Consider the following 24089-nt stretch of genomic DNA (forward strand, 5'->3'; position numbering starts at 1 on the left):
TATAAATTATATAATTTATATATTATATATATATATGTTTATATATTGTTCATATATTATTATATATTATATATTATTGTGTTTATTATATATTACACGTTTCGAATGACTCCTTACCATCGAAAAGAAAAATTGCGCTCGGTTCACGAAAATTTCGAATCCATCCAAATGATTTAAAATAGCAGCCATTACGGTTTTTGTTTGCCGAGTCGGATGACCATTAATAACATGAAAGTGTCTGTACCCGAATAGAAAGCTCGTGTGATCAAAGTATGCCAGATGATCAGTCGGAACGAACTCTTTTACCGCGCGAACCTCTTTAAGAGCCTGCACGGCGGTTCTTTGATTTTTGTCGGTACGCGGACACCGTGGCACGTTACGAATTTAACTCGTAATTCAATTCCCATGGCCACTGGCGATAATTACAGACCGCGGTGCAGGACCCTTGCATACCACCACGCAGCGTCCATCTTTTTTTGCTTTTTCACCGCGGCGAACAGGTGATTCTCCGCGCGCACCGTAAGCGAACGCTTCTTTTCTTCCTACTTTCTTTCCGTTATGCTTTTCTTATTTGTTAAGAGTCCCGGTCCCTCTGCCCCGAACATTCTGTGCTCCAACGCAGAAATGGTGTGAATTATTATCTCGCGCCGCGGTCGAAACCCAGCCAGACCTCGTTATTAAGATATTTCGGAGCCCGTGATACTATGCCCGGAGCTCTCTTGTCGCCGTGTTGCCGACAAGAAACGGAAATGACCCGCCGTTTGTAAACAGCGAGATTATAACAGATAGGGAAAAAGATGCAGCTCTGAGACGGTCGGTACAGGAGACCATTGGATTCTAAATTTTCAAACATCTGTACCGACGTACCGTTTTTCTGCAGATCAGATCGTTTCTCTTCGCTTCTCTCAAAATATTATTTTATCTAACAAAAATTCACATTTATATCCATTTGTGATATGTCTTACTAAAATTAACGCGTAAGATGAATTTACTAAATTCATGTATGAAACGAATTTACTGAAACATAAAAATAACATAAAAACATAAAAATAAAACTAAAATTAATATATGAAATGGATTTAATAAAATTAATGTGAAACATCAATTTATTCGATTAATGTAAAAAACGTACGTTTACTGAAACTAATGTACGAAACGAATTTTCGAAAACTAACGTATAAAACTTTACTAAGTTAATATATAAAACAGATTTGCTAGAAACGATATATAACATAGGCTTTATTAACATTATTTCATACAAGGTTGAGTCGCGAAATTTGACCACCTTAAATTACGCGACTCAACCTTAAATTAAATGAAGTGTTTATTACGCGAAGAAAACGAGACAAATATCATACGTTACGGAGCATTGAATTTGGTCGGGGTCGATGCAAATATTATTGAGTTGGTCAAGAGACCCCCACAAGCTCGACGAAACGCAGCCAAAGCTGAAGAGGACCGTCGTTCGTTTACCTACCTGTAACTTTCACAAAAATTTGTCGAGTTCTGGAACAGTTATAAAGGTTCGAAGCGGTCGGAGGACTTACTGGCCGCCATAACAGACGTCCAATTAGCGTCTCCGAAAGCGCTATAAATTCCTGTTCGATGACCGGCGTTCCTTTTCGTAATAATCATGGGAAGAGGCGCGCTAGGCTGGCCAGGAAGTGGCACGATACCCACTTTGGACACCGCCGATTGTGAGGGAGACTTTTAAGTCGCGTTGGAGCCCCGAGGATGCTCACGGGGCCGGCACCAGGACACGGTGCCGCGTCGTGACCGGTCGGCGGTCGCCGCGGTTGAAAATGTGAGAAAATCGAGGGCGAGAACGGGTTGAAGATAAATCAATGGAACCTCCTGGTTCGGGGAGACACAGTGACGGCAATAAAGGGAACTTTTCGAGTGAAATATATCGTGCGATGCGCTCGAACCGTTGCGCCGCGTCTAAATATAATTCGAGGCTGCGCTGATTTATAATGGATATTAGGATTGTTTATGTGGAATAAGCGGTTCCGTGGAAATGTTCACCGTTACCGCAGACTCCGAGAGGGTCGTGACTTACCTCCGAGTGCGGAACGCGCGGTGAAAATGGAGGGCGAGAAAGGTTCTCGACGCTGATGAGTGGAGCGGTACGCCGCGCCGCGCCTCGAATGATCGATAGAGAACTTGCGGTGTTTACGAATAATGATGATAATTACTGTACAACGGTCTGTTATTCGATGTTAATAACGAGAAACTCTGGGCAGATTTCTGAAAATTTACTAACTTACTGTACCCTACTTTACTGTACTCACTTCTGGGAATATATTAACTCGAGTGTAGCAACTGTTCGGTGACTGCTGGAAGACTGCACTAGTTTACAGGCAAAATGTACATTCAACGCCACAAATTTTTTTTTTTTTTTTACGTATTTGAGCCCGCTGAACTCGAAATTCGCAATGACAAATTTTTAAAATTCCAATTTTATGAATCGTTATCTTAACTTTCCATTACTCAACGATTCCACGCATTCGGCGCTGAATATCACTTATAATCGGTAACGCTAAAGAAACGAAAGGCTCAGCTTAGGCGTCGCGGATTTAGGCATCGCGGAGTGCGTTGGGCAACTATCGGCAACCAGCATCCGTGGCTCGTGTCTACCTTGAATGAAAGCTAGGCGACAAAGGACCGCTCGTGCTGCAATTGACTAGCAATTTCCAGTCTCTCTCTCTCTCTCTCTCTCTCTCTCTCTCTCTCTCTCTCTCTCTCTCTCTCTCTCTCTCTCTCTCTCTCTCTCTCTCTCTCTCTCTCTCTCTCTCTCTCTCTCTCTCTCCCCCCTCTCCATATTTAACGTGATCTCTTCCTGTTACGTCGCGCATACACACACACGGTCGGGCGACTTCACGGCAATTAAGCCCATACCGCACTGCACAGCTTCTGGTTATTTTTAAACTGGACTGAACCGACGGCGTGCAAGGGAGGACGAACGATGCACGTGCACACGGGGGAGAAGTAAACGTTCCGTTGTATTAAATAATTGCACTCGAAGGTGGAGAATGCGCGACGTCACGAAGGCGATTCTTTCACCTGACGTTCGACCTGTTCTCGAACGAGTCGAGGCACTTACGTGCTTCGCGAGACGTGTTACGCAGACATTTTCCAACAACGTTCCACCAACGACTTCCCGGTCCCTTCATTCGTGGCGCTTACTATCCTAAGAAGTAGAATTCTCGAAGTACAGATAGGACTGACCGGATTAGGTACAACACTCCGTAGGTGGCGGACAGATTCAGCTGATACACGCCAGTAAGGTGATTCTTTATTTCAAGAAAGCTACAGTGAATAGCATAATTGTTCCAATAATCACACGTTAGGCAGACTGGAAAGTAACGTCATTTCTTTTATATTCAATTCAAACAAATACATTCGTGATGTGTTTGTATTTTTAATCAATTATGTGATCGTTCTCGTTATCAACAGCCTTTCGTCATCCAGTGTGCAAATTTTCAACACCTGATCTATAACAATCAATTATTACACAGTAAGCTCATAAACGATAAACAAGTGTTGACATTCACAGAAACGACATTACTTTCTGGTCTCCCTGATATTTCGAGAATATAATACTAAAATATATTCGTACATTCCAAGAGAGGATATATAGTTGTGAAAACAAAATGGCGAGTTAATATTTCTACTTAAGGGCAGATAATTAATTTTTAGGTCGAATAATTTTCAAGCACACGTATAATTCGTTAGAAAAATGCCAAAAGACGAAATTTAATGACCACTACACTTGGTTAAATATAAATGAACATCGTCGAAGATTATCGTAGATTGTAATGGCCATCAGGCTGAGACTCGCATAAGTTATGCATTACAAACCCATTGTAATGGAGATTAGCTTGTGGACTCATAAAGTTGGTACTCCGACATAATAAAACGACGAATAAATATTTCTACTTCGCTCGTTAGAGTCATAAATTTTATATTTTTAAGCATTATGTCTGAAAAAGAAGTACGAACAAACTTCTGAACGACGCGTAAAGCAAGGAAGAAACGAACCATAGTCGAAGCGCCATGTCGTCAGTGAATTCTTATAATAACTGTGAATCACACGTCATTATTCGTTTTCCCTGTAATCCGAGGCGCGAGTATTTGCAGCGGGGATGCTCGAGCAAGGAAGAGCAAAGGGCTGAGAAAGAATAAATGCAGTACGTACCGGGCCGTTTATGGAGGCAGCCTTATGTCGCGCCGCAGGTATACTGGAGCAGGTATTTACCTGTGCAGGTTGTACACGGTACCTGCATACTTTCGGCTCCTCCGGCACTGAGCCGAACGAACGTACAAGTATTCGCGGCGTGGTTCCTTAAGCAAAGAAACGGCACAAGAAAAAAAAAGATGAACGTTCCGCGATCCATGGGAGAGACCCCATGGATCCCGTGAGGGCTCCGTACCCCATCCCCCTCCGCCCCGGAGATGTTGATTCGAGTGCAAAGATCGATTGGGCTTCGTGGTAAATCACTATCAGCAGTCGTTAGACTTTAAGGGTAAAGATGTATTTTTTGAATCGAGACGCTTTCGGTTCGTTTGATACCGCTCGAATTGCGATACGTTAAATGTCTCAGAGAAATGTTTGTATTCGTTGAACGAACTTTTAAAAAAAATATCAGCTTATAGGGGATGATGAGACTAAACTGTTTTATATTTACCGTTTATTCGTAGGATGTTTAGTTTTGAAAATAAAAATTGAGAAGTTAGAAGTTCGTTGGAAAAATTGTATTTCAGGAGAAAGGTCTTCCAAGTTTTCAATTTTTATCTCTGAAACATCGTACGAATAAACGGTAAATATAAAAAAGTTTCGTTTTGTCATTCTCTATAATGTGATATTTCTTTTTTAATTCGATTGTTCGACTGTTGTTGTTGTTGTTTTTTTTTCTTTTTCTTAAAGACAACGCAACAGGATCGCACCATTAGTTTAGGTCTCTTAAGTTTTCAATTTTTTTTTTTTGAAACTACGCGTCTTACGAGTAAACTGTAAATATAAAAAAATCGTCCTGCGGGCAAAGGGTTAATAAGCAGCAATAGCTTACCAAATTTTAAGGTTTTTGTTTTCTTAACTTGTGCTTAAATCGAATATCTCTTATAGAGAAACGCAATTAGAAACGAAAGGTATAGCAATATTAATAAATCGGTATTTTCATTTATTCCTGAACGTTTTTAATGTCTAGTGGGCAGGCCCATTTCATGGTTCACAGGGGAGTTCTCGAGTAAGCAAATCGAGCCGTAAAATCGAAGGTCTCGGACCACCCAAAGTCCGCAATAATACGTTTCTTCAGACTTTCTTGGGCGACGAAGGCGATTCCGCTTGTAACGAGCAACCATGCCCCCGAAACATCTTAAAACGTATCTGAGAGTCTGCGAGATACATCTATACATTACAGCATATAACTATCAGCCGTCCCCTTTGTACCGTGCACAATACGTACAATAAATTAGACAACATCATGTTTGATAATTGTCCAGAAAAAACTCGTGTATTATGCAACGAGGCTGATTCTTGATATTGTTTATCTGTAGACTGTATCCATCTGTTACGCTGCTTAAACTTAATCAGAGGATCATCTACTCGAATGACTTTATCGTTCGTTAGTATCCGATACCTCGTAATTATGAATTTGTATTATCATAAATTAGAGATGGGTTATTTAGATTCAACTTTTCTTGTCAACTTGCGAATCCAAAGTTTGGTTTAGTTCGTTCGTTACGTTTCGCCCGAGCGATGTCTGATTGTCCTTTTACAATTTTTGTTTACAATTTTCGATTTCATCAAATAATATACTAGGTTGTCCCAAAAGTTTCTTTCGTGAGTTGCATTCGATTATTTTCTGTGGCAGTGTTTATATAAATAGACATTCTAATCTCTTAGATGTTAGTGTTGTAACAGTAATGGAGCAAAATGAATCGTACACAATTCAGTAATCTAACATAAAACATAAGATATCGCGTATATATCAACTATTAATAAAACGAAAGAAACTCTTGGGACAACCTAATATTTTGAGAAACACCGTTCTACACTGTCTCGCCGTAAACATGTACCTTATCAAGTTCTTCTAGTACCTCATCGATTACACTTAGCACCTCAACGGGAGGTTTCCTACGGAAAGAAAACAGTATCTCAATAGTGGCCAAGAAAGGACTGTCTAATGCCGAAGGTATCTCACCCTGTACAGAAGTTCAAAGGGGCCGATATTATACGCGACATGGACGCAGCGAAAGATTAATAGCTCTAAGTGGGAGCCACCATTTGGTCCCTTCTTCGACGGAAGTTTATATCGGATCGAGATGCGTGCACTTCCTCGTGTTCTCGCTTCCAGACTAATTTCACCACCACACCCATCAGGGTTTCTAGTTAACGTCCAGATCTCGCGCACACTTCCCCGATCGCCACGGTTGACGCACGCACGTGAATTAATTTTGGCAATCGTGCCGCAACGGAACGAGGCCCAAGCCAACGTCAGGTTGGCAGAAGCCCAGCGCTCGGAATCTCTATGGCAGACCGCGCGGTGTCCGCTCGTTGATTTTCCACAGACGAGTTTCAGAAGCAGTAACAACGGACGGACGTGTCGCGATAACTCCAGGAAGTCTTGAAGAAGTTGTCCGGCCGTCGCACAGCGCGAAATTTCAGCGAACTAGCTGATTAAAACTCCCCGACTGCAGAAATACTAACGTTTCGTTGGTCTCGCGGACTTTTCTACTAATATAATACAGGGTGAGAAGAACCAGAACTGACTAAAATGTTTCCATGAGACGTGATCAGGTAAAATTGATAAGCATGAACCCTCAAAGTGCCCGAATAATTTCTCGGCCTTCTTCTATTTACAGTTTCACGTCGAACATTACAATGGAGAAATATGTATGTTTTGCTTATTAACATCACCTACATTCCAGAATTGGTAAATCATTGCTTCGCGTTCTGATTCATTAACACGTTCCATACATTTCTTCGAGCAGTTACAATTTTTAGATTGATATTTTTTTGCTGGAATAAATTTTCCCTTTTTTTTTGTATAGTACTTTTGTTTGGCATTTCGCTTAATTTTTTTTTTTTTTTTTTTTTTTTTTTTGGAATTTAGAATAAATTTTACGTAATTTTAATCATTTTTGTCAACACGTTGCTCTTTTAAAGACAGGAAAGAACCAGAAGAACATGTTTCGAATTTACATTGCTAATCGAAATGCTTGTAAAAATCAGATTCGATAAAGAAAGTTGTCGCTGTTAGTTTTCATAAAACATCATAAAAGTGGTATAAATTTAATTAATAGTAGGAAATAATCTGGTATATGTTTCTACATGATACATATCGTTGACAATTTTAATTATCGACAGTTCAACTTAATTGGATGTTAATGTAGTAGAAGTATATTCAACCCAACACAACGCGGTTTTTTACATAATTTCCTGGAAACCTGTAGTCGCCTATAGTAGATTTCTATCTGGATTGCATGTACCGGGTGTCACAAAGCACTGTGTAATATTGAAAATTTTGTAGAAATATTTCACTCTATAATTGCGTTAAGTGTTCTTCCAATACGAAAATGTCAAATTTCTTTTAATAAGAAATTAAATTATTTTGCTATAGATCACTATCAATTACAATTCTTTACTACGGCATTGAAATGATATTGAAATGAAATGGTACGAAATATTGGGAGAACTATTTCTTAGAATTCACTATCATTTGTATAAAATATAAAACATGTTTGAACATCAACTATACATAATTGTAAGAAATGATACAAGCAACGGGTTTCGTAGAAATAGAAATTGCAATATTAGAATGTTCATCAATATTTTGCAAGATGCACAATTAATAGGTTACGCAGAAATCTGGATGAAGGAGAACGACAGCTGTCGCGAATAGTTCAGAACGATTCGGGTGCAGAGGATTAAATTTGGATATTCTCAGAATTTGGTAGTACTTAAAAAAGGATGAAGATAATTATAGCGATATTAATAGTATCAGCTGCTTGAATCGAGAAACAATTTAAATTAATATATAACTCGATAAAGACCTTACAAATAGAAAATTAGACGAACAATTTCATCCTTGAAACAGGGTCTTAAAATATTAACGTTTCAACCCTTACTTTTGCGGTAATTCTCAAACCGTCTTAAACAATTGTTATATTATACATTAATTTTGTGTGAGTAACAAAATAATAATAATATGTAATCCATTACTATTTATTGCGTTACTTCGTTCGTTATTCAATAGTATTGATCAAGACCTCAAATTTAGAGACGAAACGTCGATATATCGAAAGTTCGTTTAAAAAAATTTGTCTCATGCAACAAATATTTGTATACGATTCGAATGCTTTATGTACCTAATTTAATATTATAGATCTACAACAAATACATCTAATGTAATATAATCCTAAAGAAAGAAATATTACAAGAATTATTCAGCATGAAAATATATTTTTAATTTTATTACAGACTATTACTTCAGTTATTTTATTTCAAAATGGCGATACAATTTATTTTCGTGCTCCATTCGAATCGATACTTAATTGTATCACTAAATCATTCTTGGAGGGTCTAACTTGCTTTCGTTTCCCCCTCAAAAGGTTCATTCGGTTGCTTAATTAAATTGAATTCCTGCTGGAGGATATTCTTTTCTTTGGTAGTAATCAAAAAGAAATCTTATCATGTTTCGCCAGTGGTTCTCCATCGTTTAAAGTTTATTTTCTCGTATGTCATAACTATCTGAATGATGAATAAATTTTATAGTAATGCCAGCATTATTGAGAAACATCAGATAAATAATTCCGAATTAATTTTACACAAGTTTGTACATACTTATACAAAATACTTAAAGAAACTACTATTTATTAATAACAGCTCTTATAATATAATGTACTATTTACTAATAATTGGAATAGGTATTATTTATAGCTACAAGGAATCATTTATTTTAAACTGAAAAATTGTCTTTCTTTGAATCATATGCACACCAACTAGTCTAAAATTATTTAATTATTTCACTTTTCCACCAAATACTGTTTAATACTATTACGTGTACTTTCAAACAACTTATTCAATTACTTATGACATGACTTATTCAATTACTTACTTGAACACTGGGTTTACGGAGATTTTGTATCAGATTTCTAATACTGGAGTAACGCTTTAATAAGTAAAGTCGATTTACTACAATAAACTAGGAGGCTTAGACAAAAATGGATTTTTATATATGCTTTTCTTTTTTTATATGCATAAAAGTCAGCATAAGTGAAACGGTTTCTATAAAACGTTGTGACCATAGGAACGAGTAAAAACGATCGTGTTCTGTAAACGTTGTGTTAAAATTGATTCTCATAATGAGATATTCAAATACATCAGAATGGGTTTGTCGAATGTCGATGAGGTTCCAAAAATAGCTTATTCGAATTTGTAAAATTCTCTTTCTCTAATTCCTAGTTATCTATCGGTGGGAAACGTTAGTGGATCACCCTTTATGTACGGTTCACTCGTGGCATGCCTTATTTTGATGGGGTGTCATATCTCGAGCTACCACGTTTCGTTTCACTGGACGCGCGTACGCATACGCGTGAAACAACCGGACTTAGGACGGTATCCTGTTACCAAGTAGAAGGTGGACGTATTAATTGCAGATGGATTTAAGGTAACGCGAGACGACATAATCCGATTATGAGGCTCATGTCGGCTAGACGTCAGATTCGACGACGACCAGGATTTCTGGTTGAATATAGGGTTACGAGATCTTGCGGTTTGCTACATCGGCGCTGTTGCTTCTTTTATTTTGGTATTGTCATTTACGTTTTTCCATCGTAACGTTCAGTTTTAGGAACTTATTTAATGTCCCTCGTATTTAACGTAGAAATTTTACACGGGGACAAGGTTTTTGTTTTTAAACAATTTGGATGTATACATTATTACTAGACTGCGGATCTTTAAGATACTTGCTCGAAACGACAGTTGCCCGAAATCATTTGAAGCGATCGCGATTATGTTATGCTACAATTAAGGAATATTAATTAGTTCGCGAATTATCTTACGTTATTTACATAATCGTTGGTTCTCACTGGTCTCGCAAATAACAAATAGAAAAATACAGAAGGTTAGCCCACCAACAACCGCCGACTACCGATGCAATTATCTAATTTAGAATCTACGCTGTGGCTCTTTTTCAACGTTGTTTCTAACGACGCGGCACCGCGCGCGATAAACGTATCTCAAACTCCATTTCTCCGTACAATGAAGAAGAGACGAAGCAAAAGGCGGCAGAGGAACTAGAGGAACTTGTATCGTAAACAGATCGCACGTCGCGTTGTTATCCGCGACAGGATCTCGAGGAGCGACACCTCCGCTCGTAAAGCACGTACGTGCATACCTGGACGACACAGAATGCAGATACACGCGTGTCTTCTCGGTCTCACGCGAACGTTTCGCTGTTTCACGTGTGTCGGCAACAATAAGCGCCGCGCAATCGTTTACCACCGCTGCTATTTGTATCGTCTTGTAACGAGGCGGTCGTCCAAAGGATCGTGCGAGATTGCGATCCTTCTCGTTAGAGACGGAGCCTGGGTTACCAGAATCACGCAAAAACGGGACAAAAGGTTATTTATCTTCTCCGAAATTGGACATGCTCTCGATGATACAGGATGTCGTCTAGCTGATTTCTAGAAACTTGTGCTCTTTAAAGAATTACTTTATCTTCTTACTTGATAGGTTCAAACTAGTTTTAGACATTTAACCCTTTGCGCTCGTATTAAATTTAGACGTGGGTGTCGCACTGGTCGGAATACATTTCCGAAGAACGAACTGTGATACATATTAGATGGACTGGAAAGTAATGTCGTTTCTACGAATCGCAATACTTATTTATCATTCATCGTCTCATTGGTTTTTATCGATCTGGCATTGAAAATTTGCGTATTGGATGGGAAAATTACTTTACGGTCTCTCTAATATGAAGACATAATTTTATGCCTTTATAGTTTGAGTAGAAATATTTATTCGTCATTTTGTTGAGTACCAACTTTATGAGTCCACAAGCTAATCTCCATTACAATGGGTTTGTAATGCATAACTTATGCGAGTCTCAGCCTGATGGCCATTACAATCTACGATAATCTTCGACGATGTTCATTTATATTTAACCAAGTGTAGCGGTCGTTAAATTTCGTCTTTTGGCATTTTTCTAACGAATTATACGTGTGCTTGAAAATTATTCAACCTAAAAATGAAATATCTGCCTTTACATTCGATCATTTAAAAATATAGCTTCCGATTACATGAAAGCTGTAGAGCGCTCTGCACTCTACAATTGTTTCGAAAAACGCAGCTACTTGTTTCCCAGCCGACGCTGTAAATTCTAAAATGCCTTAGACGTGAGAATATCCTCTTACCTACGTGTTCTAAATACTTTAAGGATGCAAATTCTGTGAAAAGAAGAAAAATTTCATTTTTCATCGTCACGAACGGTAACCTCTCCTTAATGTTAATCGCAATATGAAATGATTTATCGGAATGTGTACGTAAAGTACAGATCACTCGTAGTAGGATGGTACAAATACGAATCTTATCTTAGTTCGGGTGAAAGTTGAAAGTTTTCGAGGAAGTTGAAATAGATAACCGTGTCGTTGTTGCGTTTCTCACGGACCGAGGTGTCGCCCTTTATGGGTGCGATGGAAGACCGTAAGGCCCCGTTTAGCCGAGGCTAAGGGGCACCACTAATAAATTGGCATTGTCTGGTATCTTACAAGGACCGTAAATGGGGTGCGCGGAGGTGCACCAGCAAGAAAGTTTACCGGACAGACGGTTCCTGGAGCCGGTAAGGCTTCGAGTGCTCCTCTTTGCGTCGTCGTGAGTCGAGAGACTCGTTCCTCGGCCTCGGAGGAGCTTCACCGAAGAAAGGGCGACACTTGTCTTTATTAGAATTCTTGGATGTGGCAGCTTCTGAAGAAATCGCCTTGCGGCTACTCGAGGTCGAAAAAAAGCTTCCCAGAGTCTGAGTATGGTCATATTTATAATGGGAATGTAGAACATGTACGGGTGGAAGCAGCAACCACTGAAGCGTGTTGCTCGTGACTCACGATTCCACGTTTTGCATGACCGGAGAGTGTTTCTAAATATTATTCCATAGAATCGGCGAAATTAAGCTGTTGTCGTTTGTTCTCGTTATCGTTTAAACGTGTGTAGTATACTTTGCGGTATTATTTATTCCGAGAATATTTTTACGAGTACAGTGTCATTACTGAAAGATATTGGAAGCATCGTAATTTTCAAATTCGTGAAACGAGCACTCGTTTATAAACACATAAACGTATAATAATCATCGATCAGAGCAAGTGCTTTTTAATGTTATCATTTGGTAAATGTTTCATTACTCAACTTGGCATTATCGCGTGTATGTTTTGTCAAATTCGAATCTTCTTTGGTGGTAGGAAGGATTCTGTAAAATTAAAAATATATGACAGAAATCCGTTGATATCTTTACTACCAGACTAAGACTCGCGAAAATTTCTGTTAATATTTTCTCTCGAGACCGTCGAAAATTTGATAATTTAACATTCGTCGTAGTATTTAATATTTTAACCTCTACGTATTCACAAATTCTCTTCTTTATCGTTGCCGATGGCGAAAGCCGAAACGGTTAACAGGTCGTAATTAATTGGACTTACTCTAAAATTCTAAATGCGACTGGCACTAGCGCGAATCTCGCGACCGAAACTTGCCGCCGCATTATCGCAGCCGGACACTTTTTACTCGTTCCGTTTCACACTTGGTCGCGGTGCCGCAGTCAGAAAATAGCGCTTCCTTGTATATTCGGAATATCTGGCCTACACCGAGAATAGAGTGTGCAATTCACTTTAGCATTATTTCATCCTGCGCGCGAAAACAAAAGTACCGAAGCGTAGAAAACGGATGAATGGTTCGTGTGATGCGGCAGTTCGTCTCTCTTTGGAACTTACCGATGAAATCGCGAGTGCTGAGCGCAGGAGTCTTGAGTTTTCTGCGAAAAAAACCCCGTGGTATTTACGTCACCGTGAATTTGTTAGAGCTGTGTGGCGTGAATGGATTTATTTATTCATATATACGTAGATGCATACCTTAAAAATCACATATCGACAGACATGGAAGGGCTGTTTTCATTCGTAATCGATTGAGATATTAATCGCATAAATTGGGGATGGGAAGAGATAGCAAGGATCGAGAAACTCCATGAAAGGTAAATAAGATGGCTTTTAGGAATAGAAATACGTACGCCAGGATATATGTATACTATAATAAGGATGGAAACGAAGAGAGACATAATGAGAATAGAGGCGGGAAGAAAAGCAATGAGATTTGAAGGAAAGATAGGAGAGTCAGGAAAGCTATTGGTGAAAAAGTATTGGAAGGAGTTAAAAAACGAATTGGAGAAAAATAAAAGCGAATGGGAAGGAAAGAGGAAACGATCTTATGGGAGCAAATAATATATTTGAATCGAGTTTAACGAACGATCTCTATAACCTAATTTTTAAAATTTGTATTCGTTTCTTAAAAAGACCTAACCCAGACCTAACCCAGACCTAACCCAGACCTAATTTTTAAAATTTGTATTCGTTTCTTAAAAAAGAAAATTATAATTTTTCATGTTAACACTAGTCGCAACCCGAATAAGAAAACTTTCGATTGATTCAACCATGAGAAATTACACTTTCGTCCAGAAAATTCCTTTACAGTTTGAAGCGTCATAATGACCAAATAGAATGACACCGTTGAGGTAGAATCGACCTCGATCCACACACGATTCCAGCGAAGCAATGCTCGTCGAGGAGTCTCTGACCGACGCCGATCTGGTCATTATTGACTTTCTTCATCTCCGGAGCTTCCACTATAAAGCCATTTCTGTCATTCGATGCTAATACCGACCGCATCCTTACAAGGCTGTGGATACGTTCGTGCTCGGTAGAAGGCGACTAGTCGACTCGATCGTGGGAGCCTTCGGCTGGACGCGGTGCGCTTCACGTGGCCGGTTCGGCTACGAGAATTCCGCCTCTGTTCTCTCATGATCGCAAAAAAATCGTGTACCTCGGATGCTCCGAGCGAGATCGAGCGTGACATTTGCAGTTGCGACCACTTTTAATTTTCCACGAAGCGGTCGCGCATTTACCGCGAACGCAACTGTTTCTTCTCCCTTCCAGCTGCGATCATCGGCGATCTCGCTGCGGATGTCTGACTTCTTTCGCAGATTCCCTGGAAAATGACTAGACACCGCGGTAAGAGGAGATTTAAAGTCCACCGCGATAGAATAAATCCATGCGTTTTTGCTTTTCGAACGATCCAAGTCATGAATTTATTCCCGAAACGACGCGAGTCCACCGAGCGTTCATTTCGTTTATCGTCTTCGATTCGCTGATATCCCTTTTATATATTTACGCTTTTAACGTCCAGTAAGCAATTATTTTTATAAATCGAGTCGTTGAATGGTTGTGCTGTTTTGAAAATCATTAGCCAATTTATCTCGAGACTTTTACTTAATTGATTTTTATAAAATAATTATGTTCGACGAAATGAGATGTCTATTAAAATTGCTCGTATTTATGATCTATAACAATGTATACTTGGCGAATTATTTATTTTGTTGTATGAAAATAATTCGTTACCCAAATATCGTATTCATAGATTTTTCGATGCACTTTTCTTGCACTTGTGACGTTTTATATACTGTCGTTGGACAACATCGTATGTGACGACACGGCAGTGCTTTGTAATTTCTGGTTTCACTTTATTATGCTGGTAAACAATAGGTTGAATCAGAAATTAGTTGACTGGCTAAATAAAAACACATTATCTTTCCGAAACTAATAATTTTCACAAGAATACATCGATCATTGCAAAGTATCGCCACGGGTCCTTCCAATAATTGAAATTACCTGTAACGTTAATTACATTATTATTTAACAATTTCTTCTTACGTATCATCATATTTCCTTAATAATCTCATCTAGGAAAACATTTAGAATACGTTACGCTTACAATACCCACGAATCTAACAAACTTTACACACTTGTGAGCCCACATTGCGATAATTTAAGATTAAAAAGTAAACAATCAATATACGTTAATGTTCGTCATTGTCTCGTTCCTGGAACATAAATCGTACAAATCGCATAAACAATTTATAAACACGTCGTTATTTCTGATAAAAATGTACCGTTAGAGTTACCGCACCGACGATATCGAAGTGTCAGAGTTGAAAATGTTTGAGTTACTACTCTTGTATCTACGAACGAGACGAGGCTCTGCGAATACACGGTAACCGCGGTGTCGAAAGAAAAGAAAGAAATCTTTTACGCTGTCGGACTTATCTTGATAGCAGCCGAGCATGCGGTCTCTATCAACCGGTAAGTGCAGCGTGACTAGAGTCTCCGCGTTATTGCGCTACGGAAAGGTCGCGCTAGGGTGCGTCAAGTATGGCCCTTGACGTGTTTTCCTGCAGGGTCATCCAATCGAGCCTACTATTTACACGAGGCTAGCCCATCGAACATAAACGCGGCGCCTCTTGAACCGAGAAGACCGGTTCGTTGTACATTTTTCACACGATCCGTTGTGAAAATTGACGCGTTTACTCGATGACTTCATGAAGCCTTCCGCCGCGAGTGTTTAACAAACATATTTCATTTTCAATTTAAGCGAGTTGCGTTCGAGGATATTTTTCACACGTCTGGTTTCCGAGCGTTAATAAAGTGCATCCCCGACAGGAGCACACGCTCGAATCGCACTTGAAAATTTTGTCTTCGTGAAATTTCTCAGATGATAAAACGATTCTTTTTTATCGAGGTTAATATACTCGTATTATACGTAATAAGTACCTTCAAAGTTCTCCTTAAAATTTTCAATTCATTTTTGACCGACTTCGAAAAGGAGGAGGTTACTCAATTCTATATATATATACGAGAACTTTAAAGGTACTTATTACGATTTGGAGAAAAATAAAAGTGAATGGGAAGGAAAGAGGAAACGATCTTATGGAAGCAAATAATACATTTGAATCGAGTTTAACGAACGATCTCTATAACCTAATTTTTAAAATTTGTATTCGTTTCTTAAAAAAGAAAATTATAATTTTTTATGTTTTTATGTTCAATTCATTCATTTATATATATATATAGAATTGAGTAACCTCCTCCTTTTCGAAGTCGGTTAAAAATGAATTGAAAATTATAAGGAGAACTTTAAAGGTACTTATTTTAACATAAAAAATGTTATTGTGGTTTAATATAAAAGCTAGGTATATCGTACCGCTGACTATTTTTTTAGATCTATTGATAACCAATATTTTCGTATTACATTATTTTCACGTATATCCCACCATTTGGCCAGGGTACGCCGATAAAGTAACCAAGCAACGCTTTTCTTCCGACTTGATTTACGAATTTTCAGATTTCAAATTGAAAATATATATTTGTTACGTTACTCGGGGATAGTGTAGCTTTCTATCGCCGAGAAAGTTTTTAAAATCGGTTCGGTAGTTCGGAAGATTACCCTGCGTGAATAAAGATTAATAAAATCCAAAATGTTCATTTTAAATCGTTTCTAAATCGCCTCGATACCATGCACGTGGATTATAATAATTGACTCATACTATACATTCGCAGAGCGATCTTGAAAACTGTAGCGGAACATAATTTTTGTACGTGAAAATATCGCGTACCGAATGCGCAATTACAGTTAAATATGTCTGAAACGAGCGATACTAAAGTAAACAAAATTAACCAAGTTTCCAGCGTTGGTTGTCGGCTAAACTTAATTTTACGAATTGTATAAATTTGTTAACTTTCGTAATCGACCGTCAGTATCTATAAAAGTGCGAGCCAGTTGCTTTCGTTTCTTTCTCGAAGACTATCGGCAGCCAAGAACATCCGATTACCCTTGTTGGTAGAAAACGTCAACCTTGAACTCCGAATACGTTCTCGGCTTCTTCGCGACCTACCCCATGATGAGGCACGCGATGCTGGTAGCGAGTCGGAGCAGATGAACACGTGCACCCAGTGTAAATATTTAGCCTTTGGAACGTTTGCACATCGTGCTTCTACTTTTCCTCTTTATTCTGCTTCTTCTCGCGAGATCCCAGCGAGCTTTCGATCTCCATGCCGCGTCTGTAAATATCGACGACTGTCTACGGTATACTTCTGCGTGAAAGGATTAAAGGCCTCATTTCGTTGTGTCGATCCGATTCGTATTTCGATTGATACGACCCATCGTTGTATAAACTTATAACAGCTCTACTATATTTGTTGAAAGAAATGGAATGCCACGAAATAATCTGGTGGCTGAGTGACGTTATTTCATTTTATGAAATGCATGTGTATACGTAGATACTTATTTGGACGAGTGAAAAAATATCGGACGAAAACATGGTATGGTTTGATGGACGTACTATGATAGAAAAAAAAAAAATAAGAATTTCAAGGTCACTGGCCTCTTTTATAATAGAATACAGTATTTTATATTATTTTATATTATACTACATCCAAGCGCAGAAATCTCAAGCCATTTGCTAAATATCGTGTCCCACGTTTAATAGTAAGATTTATGTTTTGAACCGGATTAGAGACATTAAAATTTGTTATTAAAAGGATGGTTTGTTTTTTAATAATTTAAAATGAAACCTTTTAACGGATGACCCTGTACATACGTTTTGCAACTTCTCTACGTATCGGTATACATTTCGTATATTCAACGAAGCGTCGGTCGAAATCCGCTAGCAACGTTTAATATTAACAAGCAGATCTCCATGTTCCGGCTAGTTAGAAGAATCAGAGGGTTGCTTCTACATGCCCATGGATATCGACGAAGTAAAAGGATCGGATAATTGAAGTCCGTTTCCTCGGGACTCCGATCGAGCGTTCCGGCCGAAGTCCTTAGAAGGAAACGGACCCCGCTGGTATCGCGGACATGCGATCTGTCTTTATGGTCCGAAAGTGGGCGTCGGTCTGGCTTCACAATGCCAGCGTAACGACGACACAACGAGGACAACGACAACGACAAAGACGGACCCGACGAGAGAACGAAAGACTCCTGTCTTGTCGATCCGACGAGACAGCCCAACAGCGTGTCTGTCGGCTGACTCGACTGACGTCCTCGGTAGTCCTTGTGAGTTACTGGTGCCACCGACAAATTATTTTTAAAATTAGGAAACTACCGCGAGCGTACATTTCCAGTTAAGAGGGTGTATTGTAATTTCTAATGTAGAGTAATTTCCAATCTTGAGACCGCTTTTCCGCGACATTTCTCGGAATTTCTTCTTCAAAATCAAAGTTTTCACATAGATTATTGTTGTAGGTGTATGTACTTATATTCGTACAGCATTCGCGAATTGTTTCTAATCGAATGATGAACCTAAATTCTCCCGAAAAAATTGAATATTGCATTTTCAGAGGTGTATAACGAAAGAACATAATTTTTTGCCATTTTTACGCGAAAACGACTACGTTTGATGGTGACCTCCAACGGGTGGCAGTTGAAATCTTCCATATTTGACGAGAAAATACCTCCAAGAAATTATAATATTTACTTGGATATATCTAGAAAATGTTCTCAAAGTTTCGTTACATTATATACGTTCCTTTCTTGCTAAAAAAATTCATGCATATCACTTAAAAACGTACTCCTAAACCTGTTTCCCTAAAACCCGAGGCACCCTGTAGTTTCTTACGTGCTGAAAACCTTTTTTTTTTTTTTATACCTAACATTTCCAGACGACTCGATTATCGTTAAAGGTTACTTTAAGGAAACTCTAATCGAGGGCTGCATGCCTAAACCTGCAAAGCTATTGGATATTCCCATAAGATCTCTTCGTGTTCGAATCTTAGAAAGAAGAAGTTTGGACGTCCATAATGATTAGGATTGATTTCCTAGATTCGCTGTTTCAAGAACACCCTGTATTTTGAATGTTAAGAAGTTGCGTACATCAAACAGAAGCTAGATCTTTCGAGTGGGCCTATTTAACGATCATTATACTAGACGCACGGCTGGTGCAACGACAACAATCGCCTATTGTTGTTTGTTAGCGCCATGGGGAACGTGGCTTTGCTAGATGGAGCTGCACGTAAACCTACGGTGTGAATTATTCTGTGCAGTTTCTGCGTGCCTAGAATTAATTATCTGACAGGAAATTCACTGTACCCCGCAGGGTCCTCAACGACCTGTAAGATGTTTATGGATCAACGTACTTCATCCCGCTTTTAGCCATTATGCAAAGTATCAGGTTGTCCTGAAAGTTTCTTTCGCGAGTTGCACTCAATTACTTTGTGTGGTGGTGTTTCTATAAATAGACAATCTAATTTCATAGATATTCATGTTGTAACAGTAATGGAGCAAAATGAATGAGAAAATGTATTACTAATTAATAAAGCGAAAGAAACTCTTGGGACAACCTAACATCTACGAATTATTGCATTTATCCAATTTCTCCGAATCTTTCGTACGATTTGGAAACAGATTTGGCAAACATGTTGAATCGCATATTTCACGCGTACGAAACGCAAAAAGAAACTACGAAGCTGTTTATACAAATAAACGAATAAAAATTAAATCTTATAATTTAATTCTCACGAATTCATACAAACACATTGAATTTCCTTCGGGATTCACTTTATGATATTACATTGTTCTTTTATATTATAATCCATTAATTTGTAAACGTAATAATAAAAGCAAAACTTTGTGGTAATATAGTAACACCAAATTTTAAGGGTTAATTGGAAAATAACATTCAGTTAACATTTTGTCCTCTTCCAAGAGCTCTATAACCCAAATAACTACCTTTTATACGTAGATATGTATATTCGTTTATTTTTTTTTTATATATATATAATATTTTGTGTCTTTTTTTCATACATAAATTATTTGAATAATAGAATTCCTGGAGTAGGTAGAAGCATTAAATAAATAACTTCGTTTTCCAATAAACCCATCAAATCTGATACTAACCTGAGTTTTACTTTCATTATTACACGTTACGAATATAGCCAAGTGAAAAGGAAACGTATTTTATTTATTGTCTACCGCGTGAACGCAAAATATCTAACGTTTTTCGAACGATTTGATTTCAGGTGTATCAGGTGGAATACGTGATAGTGAAAGCAGCGAATTCACCACGACCGGCAGCTTGGATTTTGGAGAGATCCCTCGACGGTGAACACTTTCAACCATGGCAGTATTACGCGCCGAGCGACGAAGAATGTTGGTCGCGGTATTCCGCGCCGCCAGTTTCCGGAAAACCCGTTTACATCGGTGACGACGAAGTCATATGCACCAGCCTTTACTCCAGACAAACGCCTATGGAAAACGGAGAGGTAACCCTGTCTGAATTTATTTATATCGTAGGAGTATCTACGAAAAATAAGGCGTGGAGATTCGAATCCACTATCTTCGGATCAAGTGCCATTTCTTCGTTTCGATGATTTGTACAGTTACTTTGAAGTTGAATTAATTCAAGAATTACGCTTGGAACCTAACATTATTCACCGATAGTCTACGACGAAACGTCTTTTAACCGTGGATTATTCATTTCCATAAAATAATTCTTCGTTAGATTTTCCTAAAAGGAGTCACGAAACACGCGCAGTTAATTAATCCTGCCTACGTAAATTTCCAATATCATGGATCTCTTTAATTTCCTAAACGTAAAACACCGTAGAACGTGAAATTTCATTTCTAACTAAATTGCGTCGAAGATCACTTGGCGAGTTTTTCATTTCCATGATTCAATTGAAGTCGGTTTTCATTTATACCGTACACCGAGAACCGCTTTTTTGTTGTCTCGCTGCTTCTTCGTTGAATAGACAAATAGAAGCCGGATCTCAAAGAGCTGTGATCTTGGATAACTAATGCTCGCGTGTAATGAGGGGCTGATCGCAACAGAACGATCAGACTTTTTCTCTCACTAACGGCCGCGAGCTCATCTTCGCTGATCGATGGTATTGCGGAAAGCAATCGTAAATCATGATTATGAAGTTTGCCCGTTAGGCGAATGATTCAGTATCGTCGTAAAAGTTTCCTTGCGTTTCCTTCGTTTTCCCTTGGAAAAAACAAAACTACAAAGATTGCCTCGTTTTCGCAAAGTTCCGTTCCTTATTTTCCGTTTAGACTGCTGGAAAATATCAACAATTCAATTAGTTATTACAAGTAACCCTTTTTGTGGAACGAAAATGTTCAATGTATATCAATTTTACAGTTTTTACTCGTTGTATTCTTTATCGTTATCATTTACAAATTTACCGAGGTTCGCCTAATATAATTGTTTACAACTATTTACATATATATTGTTTTACTATCACATCGACTGCTTGTCGCTCGTCGCTCATCAGCGACGAAACACAGTTCGTATTTGTTCTCCTTTGTTTAGTTAAACATTTTTCATTTCGATTCGAGTGTTTTAGAACTTACCCTTCTATTGTGTACTTTATCTCGTAATCGACAAGCTTTTGATTCCCCTGATCCAATTGTTCGCAAAGATTTACATTGTATGTCGGAAGAGATTGAAGAGAATGTTGATTGAAAAACGTACATTCGAGAATACGACGAAGGAACGGTGTTCGCTGCTCGTCGAGGAACTTTTACGACTGTCAATCATTGCTCGTTCCCGTTACGAAGCTGCGGCGTGTTATTATACGCGTTCCTCGCGAATATTCGAAGCACGAAAACAGCTGTTACTCCGTCTTGTCGCTGTGCCCGTTCGGAACGAGATCATTAATTATCGTGCATTCTGTGCGGCCGCTCGTATAATTACATGATTGGATGATTAGGTGTCCGATCGTTTAACTCTGTACAAAGAGAGGCGCGGGGCGTCTCAACGGAAACAACTCTTCCAAGGCATTTCCGTTGAGCTTGACGCTTTTTGCCGATGCATCTTTCGAAGTCCCATACGGAGCAATTTCAGAGTAATTAGAACATTGGCTTGATGATTGGAATCTGGATCGATGGATCGACCGAATGTTTATTGGTGCGAAATTGGTGAACGTTGTTGATTGAACCGTTCACGGTAAAAGTATTATGCAGTAAACGAACAAAAGAAAATTTGAAATTAGCACTTGTATGGACGAATAACGGTAACTTCCACATGAGACATTTAATTTTATTGTCGTTACTACTGATACACGTATTCTATGGTATTCTTCACCTCGCGCCACTCAAATATTATTTTATTTATACAACGCAATTCATTTATTTTGTGCGATGTCTATAGTAGACAAAAGTAAGTTTAAAAGCCGACCTCGTGCTAGTTTTTAAAATTATTAACCGAATTCATACATGAAACATACTCTGAAATGTTATAATAAAGACAGGTAATCTCTCTCATTTTACGATATTTTCTCACCTTTAGACGTAGCCATTATACCGTCTATAAAATTGCTGTAGTTTCGTTACGAAATATCGACACAATCTTCGGTGACCTAATAATAATATCAATTTTAATAAAATCGAATGATTCGGAATGTTGAAATAATATTGAATCTTCAAATCGTTATTCATAGCTCGACTAAGACAACATTTTGTCAATGGATAAACAAAACCGCACAATAACAAGAGAACAGTAAAAGTGGCCTTTCGGGTCTCCTGAGCTGCTTATACAGGGTGTCCCAAAACTCGCGTAGAAGCCGGAAATGGATGATAGCTGAGACGATTCTGAACAACAATTTCCTTTCAAAAAATGTCGGTGGGGGCTTCGTTCTTGAATTATTAACGAAAAACACCGATCAATCACGGCACCCAATTAGCGCGCGCTCAGCTGGCCACGCAGCGACCGGGCGCAACCAGCCAATCCTGCCTCGAGCTTATTCTCTCGCGACCGAGTGCGCATTAATTGGACGCTGTGATTGGCCGTTGTTTTTCGTTAATAATTCAAAAATGAAGCCCTCACCGACGTTCTTCCAAAGGAAATTGTTGTTCACGATCGTCTCAGCTACCCTCCATTTCCGGCTTCTACGCGAGTTTTCGGACACGCTGTATATCTATTATTTCTATCGAGTAAAGAAATTCGATGCAAAAGTCGTTTATCGATCACCTACTGGGTGACGAGTGTAGTGGGAAGGTTTCCTATCGAACGCTCGTCGCCAAGAGTTTATTTAACGTTAATAAAGGAAAAAAAGGCTGAAAGTATCGGTGTACTAGTGAACGTGTTAATTTTATCTCAAGTATGGGATTAAGACGGTCAAAGGTGTTCGCAAGATCCGGTCAAATTTCATCGTTGGAAGGCCATAAACTAGCCGCGAAAGTGAGTCAACGGCGCCCTAGGTGGGGGAAAATTAGCGGATTACTTGGAAGACCAGCGGATAATTAGAGCTTATGGCCGTTCACGAGCCCGCGCGCACCCGAGATCGGTTTTGCGCAAACTGGAAGGTGGATGAGAAAAGGAGGAGGACGGAGAGATCGGTCGCGGAGGGAGCCGAACAGGGAGGAGGAATCGATGATACAAAAACGGCGATCCCTACATTCCCGCCATGTATGGCGCAGGCTTACCTTATATGGGGCTATCACGTACGCACCTCCTAGGGGGGGGGTTGTTCAGCTTTACGCTTCTGTACGCGGGTAGAACTCGAGGAGGGAAAAAATCGGAACCGAAGGAACGGGGAATCGACGAGCAGCGTGCGTCACGAGAGGAACAGTCGTCGCGGTTTCGCGAGAATCGGTGTTCCAAGATAGCGAAGCCGACGAACACATTCGGAATGTCTGCCTCTAGTCAGTGTTGGACGTTATTTCAATGAGAATTTATTTAAATACAGTAGAGCCTTTGGTATTCGCACTCGTTGGGAGACAAAAGTGGCCAAATAACGGATTCTCGAATAATAGAACAATCAGTTTTTCTTTTATATTAAATTTGAATTTATTCAAATAGAAACTAACAAAATTGACAATTTCTTCCAATATTTAAGCATTCCATATCGTTTTTACTGCTAAATCGCGTAACTTTTTCAACATAAGCAAATGTGTAGGTAGATTCTCTTCGTACTTCGAACCGCCGAAGCTCTTGTTTAAATGCCTTTCGTATTCGCACTAATCGGAAGACAGAATTGGCCAAATAAGA

The 24089-nt window shown here is 38.9% G+C and overlaps 1 protein-coding gene across 1 annotated transcript in view; it reads left to right on the forward strand.

Moving 5' to 3' along the window:
• LOC128876622 (laminin subunit alpha-1-like) overlaps positions 1-24089 on the forward strand; it is a 95894-nt gene that overhangs the window by 48508 nt on the left and 23297 nt on the right. The window contains exon 4 of the mRNA XM_054123134.1: positions 20116-20358. Within this exon, the coding sequence (XP_053979109.1) occupies positions 20116-20358 (243 nt within the window). The remainder of the gene's footprint in view (positions 1-20115; positions 20359-24089) is intronic.

The sequence above is a fragment of the Hylaeus volcanicus genome, chromosome 1 (assembly GCF_026283585.1).
Source record: "Hylaeus volcanicus isolate JK05 chromosome 1, UHH_iyHylVolc1.0_haploid, whole genome shotgun sequence".
NCBI classification, from domain to species: domain Eukaryota; kingdom Metazoa; phylum Arthropoda; class Insecta; order Hymenoptera; family Colletidae; genus Hylaeus; species Hylaeus volcanicus.